Below are 13,415 nucleotides of genomic sequence, written 5' to 3' on the forward strand. Positions count from 1 at the left end.
TCTTCCTGTTTCCATCTCTGAGCAAGCACGGTTCTAGCCGCCGTGACCGCGTACAGAAAAATTTTGAAATCCTTTCTCCTAATATCTTTTCCCAGGATACAGAGTAAGAAGGCCTCTGGTTTTTTAACAAAAGTATAACCTAACATCTTTTTCAGTTCGTTATACACTTCCTCCCAGAAACTTTTAACTTTCTTACATTCCCACCATAGATGGTAAAAAGTCCCTTCCTTCTGTTTGCATTTCCAGCACTTGTTGTCTGCCCCATACATCTTTGCCAATTTTACGGGTGTCAGATACCACCTGTACTGCATCTTCATCACATTTTCCCTGAGCAACATACAGGCTGTGAATTTTATATTCACTTTCCAGAGTTTTTCCCAGTCTTCCATTTGAATGTTATACCCCAAATCCCTCGCCCACTGTACCATCACTGACTTCACCTCCTCATCCTTAGTGTGCCACTCCAAAAGTATTTTGTACATTTTTGAGAGGTTTTTCTGTTCACTGTTTATAATCTCTTTTTGAAATATTGACTCTTTTTCTTCATAACCCCTCTCCTTCACCTCTACTTTAAACATCTCATTTATCTGAAAATAATGGAGCCACCCCTGTGTAAGCGATTTAACCTGTTCGTATGGTTTAATTTTCCACTTCCCACCTTCATTTATAACCATTTCTCCATACTTCCCCCATTTTTCTTCCATATTGACTTTCTTAACACCCATTAGCTCCTGGGGAGAAAGCCAGTGTGGTATTCTTGGTTCTAATATATCCTTATATCTATCCCAAACCTCTATTAGTGGGCCCTTAAAAATATGACTGGTAAACCCTTTATGCACCCTTTTCTTGTCCTTCCATAGGTACGCATGCCACCCAAATTTGTTGTTGTACCCCTCGAGATCCAATAACTCTCTATTTTCCAGCCTAACCCAATCTTTCACCCAACATAAACATGTCGCCTCATAGTAAAATCTCATGTCGGGTAGAGCGAAGCCCCCTCTCTCTATAGCATCCGTCAACAACTTAAATTTAATTCTGGGCTTCTTCCCTTCCCAGACATATCTAGAGATGGCTTTTTGCCATTCTTTAAAAATTTTTGTTCCTTTTAATATGGGTAAGGTTTGAAACAGAAATAACAACTTGGGTAGCAGCATCATTTTGACCATCGATATTCTCCCCCAAAATGATAATTTCAGCCTGGACCAGACCTCTAGATCTTTTTTGATTTTATTCCAAGTCGGGACGTAATTATTTTGATATAAGTCTATATTTTTGTTAGTAATCCAGATTCCTAAATACTTTACCTTTTTAACGATTTCTATTCCAGTTTGTTGTTGCACTGATTCAATCTTGTCCTGATCCAAGTTTTTAACAATCATTTTTGTCTTACTCTTATTCAGTTTAAATCCTGCCAGTTTCCCGAATTCCTCCGTTTCGTCCAGAATTGCCCTTATACTTTCTATAGGTTCTTCCACCGTAAAAACCACATCATCTGCATAAGCCTTGACTTTATACTCATTTGATCCTAACATTATCCCTTTAATTTGTTTATTTTGCCTTATCGCATTCAACAGCACTTCCAGGACCACTATAAAGAGCAGCGGTGAGAGCGGACAGCCCTGCCTCGTTCCCTTACCAATTTTTATGTCCTCAGTGGTAACTCCATTAATTATCAATCTTGCCTTCTGCTCCGTGTAAATTGCTTCTATACCATTTAAGAACTCCTGTCCCACCTCCATTACTTCCAAATTCTTAAGCATGAAGTCCCAGATCACATTATCAAAAGCTTTCTCCGCGTCTATGAAGATTAAACTAGCTGGTTTGTCAATTCTATCTGATAAATATTCAATAAGATTTATTATAGATCTTGTATTATTTCTTATTAACCTACCCGGGAGAAAGCCCGTCTGATCTTCATGTATCTTTTTTAATAATATCTTTTTTAGTCTTTTGGCTAAGATACTCGCAAAGATCTTGTAATCCGTGTTTAATAAGGAAATGGGTCTGTAGTTCTTAATTTGAGTTAGGTCCGAATCTTGTTTTGGGATGATTGTTATGAAGGCCTCTTTCCACGAAGCGGGCATGTCTCTTTCTTTAAGAATGTTGTTCATTACTTCGGTTAGTGGTGTTAACAGCGTACCTTTCATTTCCTTATAATAACTCGATGTAAACCCGTCTGGACCCGGTGCCTTCCCTCTTTTTAATTCTTTTATCACCTCTTCTATCTCTATACTGCAAATTGGGGCATTCAACTGATCTTTTTCCTCTGGTGAGATCTTCTTCGTCCCCTTATTTTTTAAGTATTTTTCTATCTTTTTCTTATTGTTCCTTTCTTTGTTTCTGTAGAGCTGTTCATAAAAGTCCACAAACCCTTTTCTAATTTTTTTCGGGTCAGTTGTTTCTTCTCCATTTATTACTATTTTATTGATTGTATTTTGCTCCTTCCTCTTTTTGACTTGCCACGCAAGCCACTTACCAGATTTATTGGCAAATTCAAAGTTTTTTTGTCTTAACCATTTAATATTCCACTCGACCTCCTTATTTATTATAGTTGCAACTTGTGTTTGGAGGGACTTTATTTCCTGTAGTATCTTTTCATTGTTCGGCTTTTTAGTCAGTTTCTGCTCATTATCTGTAATCTGTCTCAAGATCTCTTTTAACCTCTTTTCTCTGTTCTTTTTTTTCACGACATTTTGCTGGATAAAGAGACCCCTCATTACAGCCTTACTTGCATCCCATACCGTGCTTGTTTTCACCCCCTTATCGAGATTATCCAGAAAGTATTCCCCTAGTCTTTTCCGAATTTTTTCCACAAATTTTTGGTCATCCCATAAATTATCATTTAATCTCCATCTAAAGATTCGTCCTTCCACTCCTTTCATCTCCATTTCAATTGGGTTATGATCCGATAAAACTTTAGCTTGAATTTCGACTTTTTTCACTCTTGGAGACAGTTCGTTCGAAATCCATATTTGGTCTAATCGTGAAAAATTTATTATTATTATTATTATTTATTATTATTGGTCTTGCAGTCATGGGAAGTTGCTCACTTGCACTTTAAGGACCAAAAGCTAATTGCAGCCTGGATACACTTGCCCAATTCAAACTGAGTCCAATTTGAATTTATCTTGCCCCATGGTTCTCAACTTTTCAACCAATCTATTAAAGCAAAACCATTCTTAAGGGGCATTTCTCCAAATAAGTCAATTTAACTCTATAAGGGATTATTCCGGCTAAACCAAAGCATATACACCATCCTGAAGCTTCTCCTTGGTAAAGTGAGTTTTAGCACATTTTAAAATGGGTAGGGAAGTTGGCAGAGTGCCAGGTGAAACAACGAAATATGGTTATAAATTTATCTAAGTCTAAAACATTGGACTACATAATAGCCTGATCTGTTAAAAGGCATAAAATGTATGAGGATCCTCCACTGGGGTGTAAGGAGTAAGACATTAGACATAAAACACTTACACACAAAAAATAGCCACAAAATAGCCCCCCCATTTGTGGAAATGACACACTGTCAGACACATTTCAACATTCCTACGTAATAACACATAATACAAAACAAACTAATTAAATATCAGTTGCATATCTTGAGACAATTGGGATATTTTATGTATCTTGAGGTTCAAAAGTCAGAAAATGTCCTTGTAATTCAACTCCACCCCCCTTTGTCAGCCCCACTCCCCCCGCAGTCTATATCCTTTGAAAGAGATAGCTGTGGCCACTTTGAAACTTTGGTGTCTTCTGTTGTGGTGGTGAAGCCTTTCATTGGAACTGTAGTAACACACTTGTAGAAGTGATATCCTGTAAGGGCAGGGTGGACTTAAAAGACACAGTTAAAATAATAATAAAACACACACACACACACACACACACACACAATGACCTATGAGGAACCAAAATAAATAAATGCTAAGACACAGAATTTTAAGAAGTCTGAAGTAACAATGAAAATAAAAGAGTGTTTCTTGATGTGACAACATCGGCTAGAATGTTAATAGCAAAATACTGGAAAATGACTTAATGGCAATTTAAAGTTGTGCAAGTACCTTGAACTAGCCAAAATGACAGAATTAATAAGAAATGCTCAGGCAAAAGGTAAACAAATACCATTCCACAAACAATGTTTGGTGATGCTTCGATTAATTTCATAGACATCATGGAAAAACGGATTAAATAAATGGAAACAGATTATTTGTAACTTTAAAAGTGTCAAAGCCACGAAGAGATGGAAGTCACTAATACAGCAGGGATTTCACAGAACAGAAAGAAAGTTAATACAGCAGGGATTTCACAGAACAGAAAGAAAGTTGTTGTGGGAGAAAAAAGGGACAAACACTTTGTTATCGGGGTTCACATATCCTGTTAAAAGGGAAAATTATTTCATGTGAGAAGCCTGTCAGGAAATGCTGTTCCTAAAATGCACACAAACAAAGTCTGTGATTTAAATCCCATTGAGAGGTGGAATTCTTTGATATTTACCTGTGAAAAGAATTTGGCATGTTAAGATTTCAAACTTGGGACACATTAAGGGTGATTTCTCTCAATGGTTCCAAGTTTTACATAAACCTCCTCTCCCCCCCTCTACAGTTCCCCCTCCTTCCTCTCTCTCTCTCTCCTTTTCCTATCTTTTTTTTTTTTTTTAAGCTGATCTAGTCTCTGTGCATGTGCGGAGTTCATGTCTCAGCAAATCTTTTTTACTATTGAAATGTTGCATCTTTTGGCAAAATTAGAATTTGAATAAGGGAAGAGTAAGGAGTAGATTTTAAAAGAGGGTTAGATTTAAAACAAAAAAGAGAAACTCAGCAATTGAAGTATTCACCAACAAAAGCTAGCAATTTCAGCCCAAGCAAAGCGACTGCTTCCTTTATGTACAGGAAAGGGCTAATATCCCTCTGGCCATTCGTGGAACAATGCCGCGCCCTTATATATGGGAAAATGGCCAGAGAGTCAGAATTCATAGGAATTTTTAATTATTATTTTTTAACATTCTAAGTTTTCGGCCTTACCATTTGCAGACAAAAATTTTCCTGCCCCTTTATTTACAGGATTGGTCAAGGCCCATATGTATTTGTCTGATTTTTAAATAGTAGACAAAATGATAAACACTGTAATCACTCAAATGCTTGATATTACCAGTTGTGCTTCAAAACATCACAGCTTCACCTCTCACCTTTTTAAAACTAAATAATAATAATAATAATAATAAATTTTATTTATATCCCGCCCTCCCCAGCCGAAGCCGGGCTCAGGGCGGCTAACAACACTAAAACAATACAACATTATAAAACATTATAAAAATGAGTTAAAAACAAAATTAATGGCAACCATAAGCTAAAGTCTTGAAAAGATTGCCAAAGGAGGGAGTCAGGCTGCGCCCTAACAAAAGGCCAGGTGGAACAGCTCTGTCTTGCAGGCCCTGCGGAAAGATGTCAAGTCCTGCAGGGCCCTTGTCTCTTGTGACAGAGCGTTCCACCAGGTTGGAGCCGCAGCCGAAAAAGCCCTGGCTCTGGTTGAGGCCAGCCTAACCTCTCTGTGGCTTGGGACCTTCAAGGTGTTTTTATTTGAAGACCGTAAGTTCCTCTGTGGGGCATACCAGGAGAGGCGGTCCCGTAGGTACGAGGGCCCTAGGCCGTATAGGGCTTTGAAGGTTAAAACCAGCACCTTAAACCTGATCCTGTACTCCACCGGGAGCCAGTGCAGCTTGTATAGCACCGGATGAATGTGATCTCTAAGCGAAGACCCCGTAAGGAGTCTCGCTGCGGCATTCTGCACCCGTTGGAGTTTCTGGGTCAGTCTCAAGGGCAGCCCCACGTAGAGCGAGTTACAATAATCCAGTCTGGAGGTGACCGTCGCGTGGATCACAGTGGCTAGGTCAGGGCGAGAGAGGTAAGGAGCCAACTGCTTAGCTTGGCGGAGATGAAAAAATGCCGCCTTTGTTATAGCTGCAATCTGCGCCTCCATAGAGAGGGAGGTATCGAAGATTACACCCAAACTCTTAACGGATGGTGCTGGCACTAATTGCACCCCCGCAAGAGATGGGAGTTGCCCCCTCAGTCCCAAGTCGTCCCGTCCCAGCCAGAGGACCTCTGTCTTCGAAGGATTTAACTTCAACCGGCTCCCACGAAACCATCCAGCCACAGCCTCCAAGCATCTGATCAGTGTGTCTGGGGCCGAGTCCGGGTGGCCGTCCATCAACAGATAGAGTTGGGTGTCATCAGCATACTGATGGCAGCCCAGCCCAAAACTCCGGACAAGCTGGGCGAGGGGGCGCATAAAGATGTTAAAAAGCATCGGGGAGAGTATTGCACCCTGGGGCACACCACACACCAAGGAGTGGCGGGATGACAATTCCCCCCCAAGCGCCACCCTCTGTCCCCGACCAGAGAGAAACGAGCGCAGCCATTGAAGGACTGTGCCCTGGATCCCCACGTCGGCAAGGCGGTGGTCTAGGAGTTCGTGATCGACCATGTCGAAGGCTGCTGACAGGTCTAGAAGAATCAGCAGCCCCGACCCGCCTCGATCCAGCTGCCTGCGGAGATCATCTGTTAGGGCGACCAGAGCCGTCTCGGTCCCATGACCAGCGCGGAAGCCGGACTGGAATGGATCCAGAGCTGATGTTTCATCCAGAAACCTACCAAGCTGTTCAGCAACCGCTCTCTCAATCACCTTACCCAGGAATGGAAGATTCGAAACCGGGCGGTAATTGGATAGATCTAAAGGATCTAATGATGTTTTCTTTAAGAGCGGGCGCACCACTGCCTCCTTCAGTTCCCCTGGGAATGTCCCAGCGCCAAGAGACAGATTGATGATATCCCCCAGGGGGCCCCGCACCTCGTCTGGACACGCTCTAATCAGCCAGGACGGGCACGGGTCGAGAGGACAGGTGGTGGGCTTTCCAGCTCGGAGGAGTCTGTCCACATCAGCTGGGGATATCCAGTCAAAGTGGTCTAATACTGAACCCGAGGACAGTCGAGGGGCCTCCAGTTCCTTTATTGTATCCAAATTGGCAGGGAGGTCATGGCGGAGCAACAAGACCTTCTCCGCAAAAAAGCTCGCGAATGCCTCACAGCTGTGTGTCGAATTGTTATTTAAATTTGGCTGTCCTTCAAGGGACGTTAAAGACCGAATTATACTAAATAATTGCGCCGGGCGAGAGCTAGCGGATGCAATGGAGGCCGAGAAGTAGGACTTCTTAGCGGCCTTCACTGCCATCTCATAGGTTTTCATAAAAACCCTATAAGATGTTCTTGAAGCTCCGTCACGGGCACCCCGCCATACTCGCTCTAGCCGTCTGAGGTCCCGCTTCATTTTCCGGAGCTCCTCGGTAAACCAGGGAGCCCGGTTTCTGCGGGGTCGCAGAGGGCGCTTAGGTGCGATCTCATCGATGGCTGCCAGGAGCTGGGTATTCCAGGCCTCAACAAGCTCAGTCAATGAGTCGCCAGGGGGAGAAAGGTCCCGCAAGGCTTGACGGAATCTATCAGGGTCCATCAGCCTCTGCGGGCGAGCCCAAATTGGCTCGCCACCCAAGCAGGGTGGGGGTGGAACGTCAATCCTGGCTTTCAGAGCATAGTGATCAGACCATGGCACCTTCATTGAAGGAAACATGATCACATCTATACCAATGCCAAAGATCAAATCCAGCGTGTGGCCTGCTTGATGTGTGGGGCCCGAAACAAACTGGGAGAGCCCTAGTGTCGCCATGGAAGACACCAGGTCCAGAGCCTGTGAGGAGGGAGTGGCATCAGCATGGATGTTGAAGTCCCCCAATACCAATAGGTTAGGGAACTCCAAGGCCCAGCCAGCCACCGCCTCCAGCAGGCCTGACAGGGTGGCTGCTGGTGTGCTAGGTGGCCGGTACACCAGCCAGACAGCCAAGCTCACCTCGGAGCCCCACACTAGGCCAACACATTCAATGCCGGGGATCGATGGCGAAGGTAGAGCCCTGAAAGAACAATCTTCCCGGATTAATAACGCCACCCCTCCCCCCCGGCCCACAGTCCGCGACTGGTGAAGGACGGAGAAACCCGGGGGCGCCATCTCTCGTAAGGGAACAGTATCCCCTTCACGCACCCAGGTCTCAGTCACACATGCCAGGTCAACCCCCTGCGAGGTAAAGAAATCTCGCAGGGTGGCGGTTTTGTTGCCTATAGACCTGGCATTGCACAACACCAGTGACGGAGGTGAGTAATCCTTGCTCACCCTACCCTCGTCTCTCGGGATGGGGCGCAGATTGGAAGGGGTACGAGCATATCCGTATCTCGATCCCCTTCGCCTATGACATCTGCCCCCACCGCCATACCTCCCTCGCCCCAAAGAGCAAAGCTAGGCTGAATTTCAACTCCATCACCACACCAGAATTTTAGAATTACCCTGCAATGCTTGCGGACACATGTCCTTCCACACAGCCACAAATTGGGAGAGTTGAAAGGGACCCTGGGGTCATCTAGTCCAACCCTCCAAAATAAAGGGTTCACAGCAAGATTTCACAGCAAGATTTGTACTACACACACATACTTATGTACACAGGCACTACTGGGGAAGAGAGCACAATCAGTGCTCCTATCATGTACTAAGGAAGAGGAAAATAAAAATTCCCAACTTTATACAGAACCCTTTAGCAGATCTTGAGATTAGTTTGAGTTTACTTCCTTAGACGTGCAAGTTCCTTAGAGTGCAAGTTCCTAGACAAATGATCTTTAAAGAAAGATTGAAGTGAACATTTTCTTAAGATAGGGAGAGGATCTCTTATAAAGCATAGTTAAAACAGCCATAGATTTGATTTAAAGGGAATACAAAAGTGACAATTTTCCTGAATTTGCAGAGGAATAGTAAACCTAATCTGAATTTGCAGAGGAATAGTAAACCTAATCTATGCCCCCCCCCCCCTTTGCAGTTTCCTTTAAAGGAAGCTTACTCGGAAGTAAATTTACCTGGCACAGAAGAAGAGGAAGGGAAAAAAAAAAAACCTGAAAGAGACAGAATGAAACAAGGGGGGGGGGCATTTTCTAAGAAAAGAGGCCTGATATCAGGAGCCTTACAATAACTCTTCTGTCCAACCAAATCAAAGTTAAAACTGGACTCAGATATTTTCTTAGAAGGAAGACCATACTTTCATAGGCATGTGCTTCATGAAATAAATACACTGCATTTTAGCTTGAGAGAGCAGTTCTGCTCACCTACACTTTTGCAGCAGAAACATCTAATTCACATTAGAAACATTCACATTCCAAAATAGACTGTAGACTCACGATCTGAAAAGTTGCGGCAAAGCAAGAGGTGGGGTAAACATTTGCACCCTTCATTCTCATTTTGTCTTATTTAGGACTGATAAGGTCCAGCATGGCTTCCTTAGATTTAAAATTTTGAAGCAAGCTTGCAGTTTAAACTATGCGCGCTTAAGAAAGGCAGTCTGTCAGAGACAGAAGGAACAGACAACACACATAACAGACAACATGTAAACACACATATTCTCATATATGTATTAACACACAACACACATAACAGACAACATGTAAACACACATATTCTCATCCTTTAGTTGGTTATTGCAAGGAGTTGGGCTGCTTCCTTTAGCTTCATTAAGTGAAATTAGTAGGAAGGTCCCACATGGTTTTAAGAGCCTCCTTGCCTCTTCAAACACCACCAGTTAACCAGCCGGCCAACGCAATTCGGGCTTGGCGGAGGCGGTGCTGGCGGGCCAGATTTCAGAACAGAGGTTCTCTAATTTTGCTTTGATAATAATTTGTGGCCAGGAATCGTCTTCCAATACGTGATGACAAATTGGAGAGGAGAGTCAGGGTCCTTCTGAGACTGAGATGGCTTTCTAGAAGCCTTCTTCCCAGAGTGAGCCCGCTCGCGTTTGGAAGCCTGGGTACCCATTTTATGTTTTACGCGTGTCTAGACAGAAAGAGGGAAGAGAAAGGGCAGTAAGGATTGGTATATCTAGGAGATTGATATACTTAATACGGGATTTATAGTAAAGAGGGGTCTTTAGTCGCTTGGCAACTTCCTTAGAGGGTTTTTAAAGAGCTCTAGCTATCCGGTATTTCCTTCCTATTTCCTTAGTCAATAACCTGGGGTCCTTTTCCACTCTGCCGATCCCGCCCAATTCCTCATGGGCTATCCCTCCTGGCAACCTCCTACCTATCGTCAATCTCAGGAAAAGGGGCCCTACTGAACGCCCGCGCCGTGCGGTGCCAGATCGGGTGATCCCTGGATAGAGTTTCGAACCGAAAATCCCCCTTGCTTTTGGAAGCGGGCTCACGCACGATACACGTGTTACGTGGCACCGACCAGTGCGGCTGGGATTGGATAGAAAGCAAGACCACTTCCTGCCCCCTAGGAAGGACGCTCGGGAAGTTCGGAAAAAGAACTCCAACCCCTTGCTTTCAACTGGGATACCCGTTGCGGAGAGTCGGCTGTCTTTCAAGTCGGGTCTCTCCGTCTTACTTTCGGACTCCCAATTGGTGCGGCTGGCTGGAGGGTTTTTAGAGAAAGAGATAGAGCTCAGAACCCTCCTTTCGGGTCGAGCAGCAGTCCACGGTCTCTCTCACCAATTGGACCAAGAGACAGGCAAGAAGGAGCAATAGAGAGGAGGGCAGAGAATTCAGTTGCCAGGAGATTTCCACCCCTTTCCCACCAGTGCACTGGATTTTTCCTTTTCCTTATACTCACGTGTCTTCTATGATGATAAGCCGGCTGGATCCCTCTTTGCTCCCCGGCTGAACTCCTGGGGCTTTCGATTACCGCCCGGAAGATGGCCGGGGGTCCAAAGGATCTTCCCAGGCAAAATGGCCTGGTGCCGGCTGAAGATTTCGGGGGCCCCGGTCAGCAACGCGGGAGAACCGCATGCCCCACGTTGGGGCGCCAACTGTTACGGCAAAAATCTGGGTGCGAGGCTGCTCTGCCACCCAGCTCATCGGACTAAGTCCGTGGGTCCCTGCGGAGGAAAATGAGCTCAGCCGGAGACAGGAGCAAACTGCAGAAGATCCAAGTTTATTGCGCAACAGGTTCAAGGCGAGATTGAACAGTGAGAAAGGGGTGACATGAGTTTTTGAAACTCCCTCCATGTCCCAGAATACAGTGCAAAACACGTCATGAATACATCACAGAAAGGTGGGGTTACACAGATCAGCACTTCAGGAAGGTGGAGGGGTTACACAGATCAGCACTTCAGGAAGGTGGAGGGGTTACACAGATCAGCATATGGAGGAGGGAGGGGGGAATATGCAGAGCTGGAGATATGCACAGATAAACACTTCCTGGGGATGAGAAAACAATGGTCTCAAATATGCATAGCCTGCCACCTGACATTGCCTGGAGGAAAGGCTGATCAGAGATTTGACCGGATTAGGGTCTTGACACCTTGAGGGATTATGGAGGACAGGGGAGGGGTGATGGAGTCCTAGAGAAATTGAGCAGATATATTGTAGCGAAGAAGGTGAATAAGACATGCCCCCCCCCTTCCGTAACAAAGGTAAACGGCGTTTCCGTGCACTGGTCTGGTTCGCCAGAAGCGGCTTAGTCATGCTGGCCACATGACCTGGAAGCTGTACACCGGCTCCCTTGGCCAATAAAGCAAGATGAACGCCACAACCCCAGAGTCGGCCACAACTGGACCTAATGGTCGGGGTCCCTTTACAGTGGTGCCTCATAAGACGAAATTAATCCGCTCTGTGAGGCTCTTCGTATAGCAGTTTTTTTGTCTTGCAAAGCAAGCCCATTGACAACTTAGCGGATTAGCGCTATTAGCGGCTTTTAGCGGATCAGCTGATAAGCGCCTTAGGAAAAGGGGGAAAAAGGGGGGGAAACCCACAGGAACTTGCAAGACATTTCGTCTTGCGAAGCAAGCCCATAGGGAAATTCGTTTTGCGAAGCGCCTCCAAAACGGAAAACCCTTTCGTCTAGCGGGTTTTCCGTCTTGCGAGGCATTCGTCTTGCGGGGCACCACTGTACCTTAATCCCCATGTTACACCCCCCCCCTAAACTACATCACAGTTACATCATGAAAGTGGAGGTCTGGTGGCAGGAATCTGAGCATCCTGGACCCTGCCCCATGGTTCTCCTTGCCCTCCACCAAACACCCATCAAGTGGAACAAAAGAGATATTTTCATTTCCTTGTTTCCCAGCCAAGTTCATCACACCCTTTTGTCTTCATCTGGGTTTGTTATTTCTGGAATGGCTACCTGTCTGGCACTCAGGTATCAGGATGTCAGGAATTATCCCTCAGGCAGAGGGGCTGCTGAGTAGCTGAGCTCACATGTTTAGATGAATTTCTGAAGTTTTCCCAGTGAGCCAGTACAGAGATACATTTATCAGCGAATGCTTGCATTTGGTATTGTGCAACAAAGGCCCTTTGAACAGATAGGAAGAAACTGTGACCAGGTGTTTTGTGGGGACAAATCACAAAAGTCACAAAAGCAATGGTGCTGATTTTGGTAGTGGGCTGCACGTGCATGATATCTGCTGGAGGGGCAACCCCCCCCCCAACCTATACATAAATTCTTGCAACAGGCATAAATTATAAATTATAAATTATTATTATTATTATTATTATTATTACAGGGAAGCTTTTAATGTTTGATGTATTTTAATATTTTGTTGGAAGCCGCCCAGAGTGGCTGGGGAAGCCCAGCCAGATGGGCGGGGTATAATAATAATAATAATAATAATAATAATAATAATAATAATCCAGTCCAACCCCCAGCCCAGCCTCTCATTTCAGCACCTCCAAGGAAGGGGAGCCCACCGCCAAGTCCTAAGACCCCCCTGCACCCCACAACCTCCTCCCCGCGCCCCTAACTCTGCCCCCCCTGCCCCCCCAGGTACGTCAAGACCACGGCCAACGCCACGGTGGACCACCTCTCCAAATACCTGGCCCTGCGCATCGCCCTGGAAGAGGCACCGGGGGCCGGCTCCGAAGCCCCCGCCCTGGAGGACGTCAGCGAGAAGCAGTACACCATCTACATCACCACGGCTGGGGGGGCCTTCACGGTAATAGCCGGCCGGGGGAGGGGGTGCCGGACATTGGTGGGGAGGGTCTCCCCCCACCCCCGAGGGATGAAGGGTGCTGCACCCCGCAGGCCGAGGGGGTTCTGGGTTCGAGGCCCCGTAGCAGAGACGGGACCGGTTGCTGCCTGCTTGGGGAGGTTGAACTTCCCTGGGGGAGGAGCTTTTGGGGGGAGGAGGGTCCCAGGATCAGGGTTTTCCTTCTCCTAGACGGGCTACTTTATTTGATACGATGCAATAAGAGCATAGAAATATATTTCACAGTTAATCCGTATACCGTTTGCCAAAGCAGGTTTCTGTTCAGCCGCCGGCGGGTTGCCAGTGCAGATGGGGGAATCTCATACTTTGCCAATCTATTTTTTGGGTGGTGGTGGGGAAATAATTTTTATTTGCAGAA

General features: G+C 45.5%; 1 protein-coding gene across 1 annotated transcript in view; it reads left to right on the top strand.

Moving 5' to 3' along the window:
- RING1 (ring finger protein 1) overlaps positions 1-13,415 on the top strand; it is a 28,184-nt gene that overhangs the window by 12,256 nt on the left and 2,513 nt on the right. The window contains exon 5 of the mRNA XM_081849341.1: positions 12,835-13,003. Coding sequence (XP_081705467.1) covers positions 12,835-13,003 — 169 coding nt within the window. The remainder of the gene's footprint in view (positions 1-12,834; positions 13,004-13,415) is intronic.

Source organism: Podarcis erhardii, assembly GCF_964252035.2.
Source record: "Podarcis erhardii genome assembly, chromosome: 2".
In the NCBI taxonomy this organism is placed as follows: domain Eukaryota; kingdom Metazoa; phylum Chordata; class Lepidosauria; order Squamata; family Lacertidae; genus Podarcis; species Podarcis erhardii.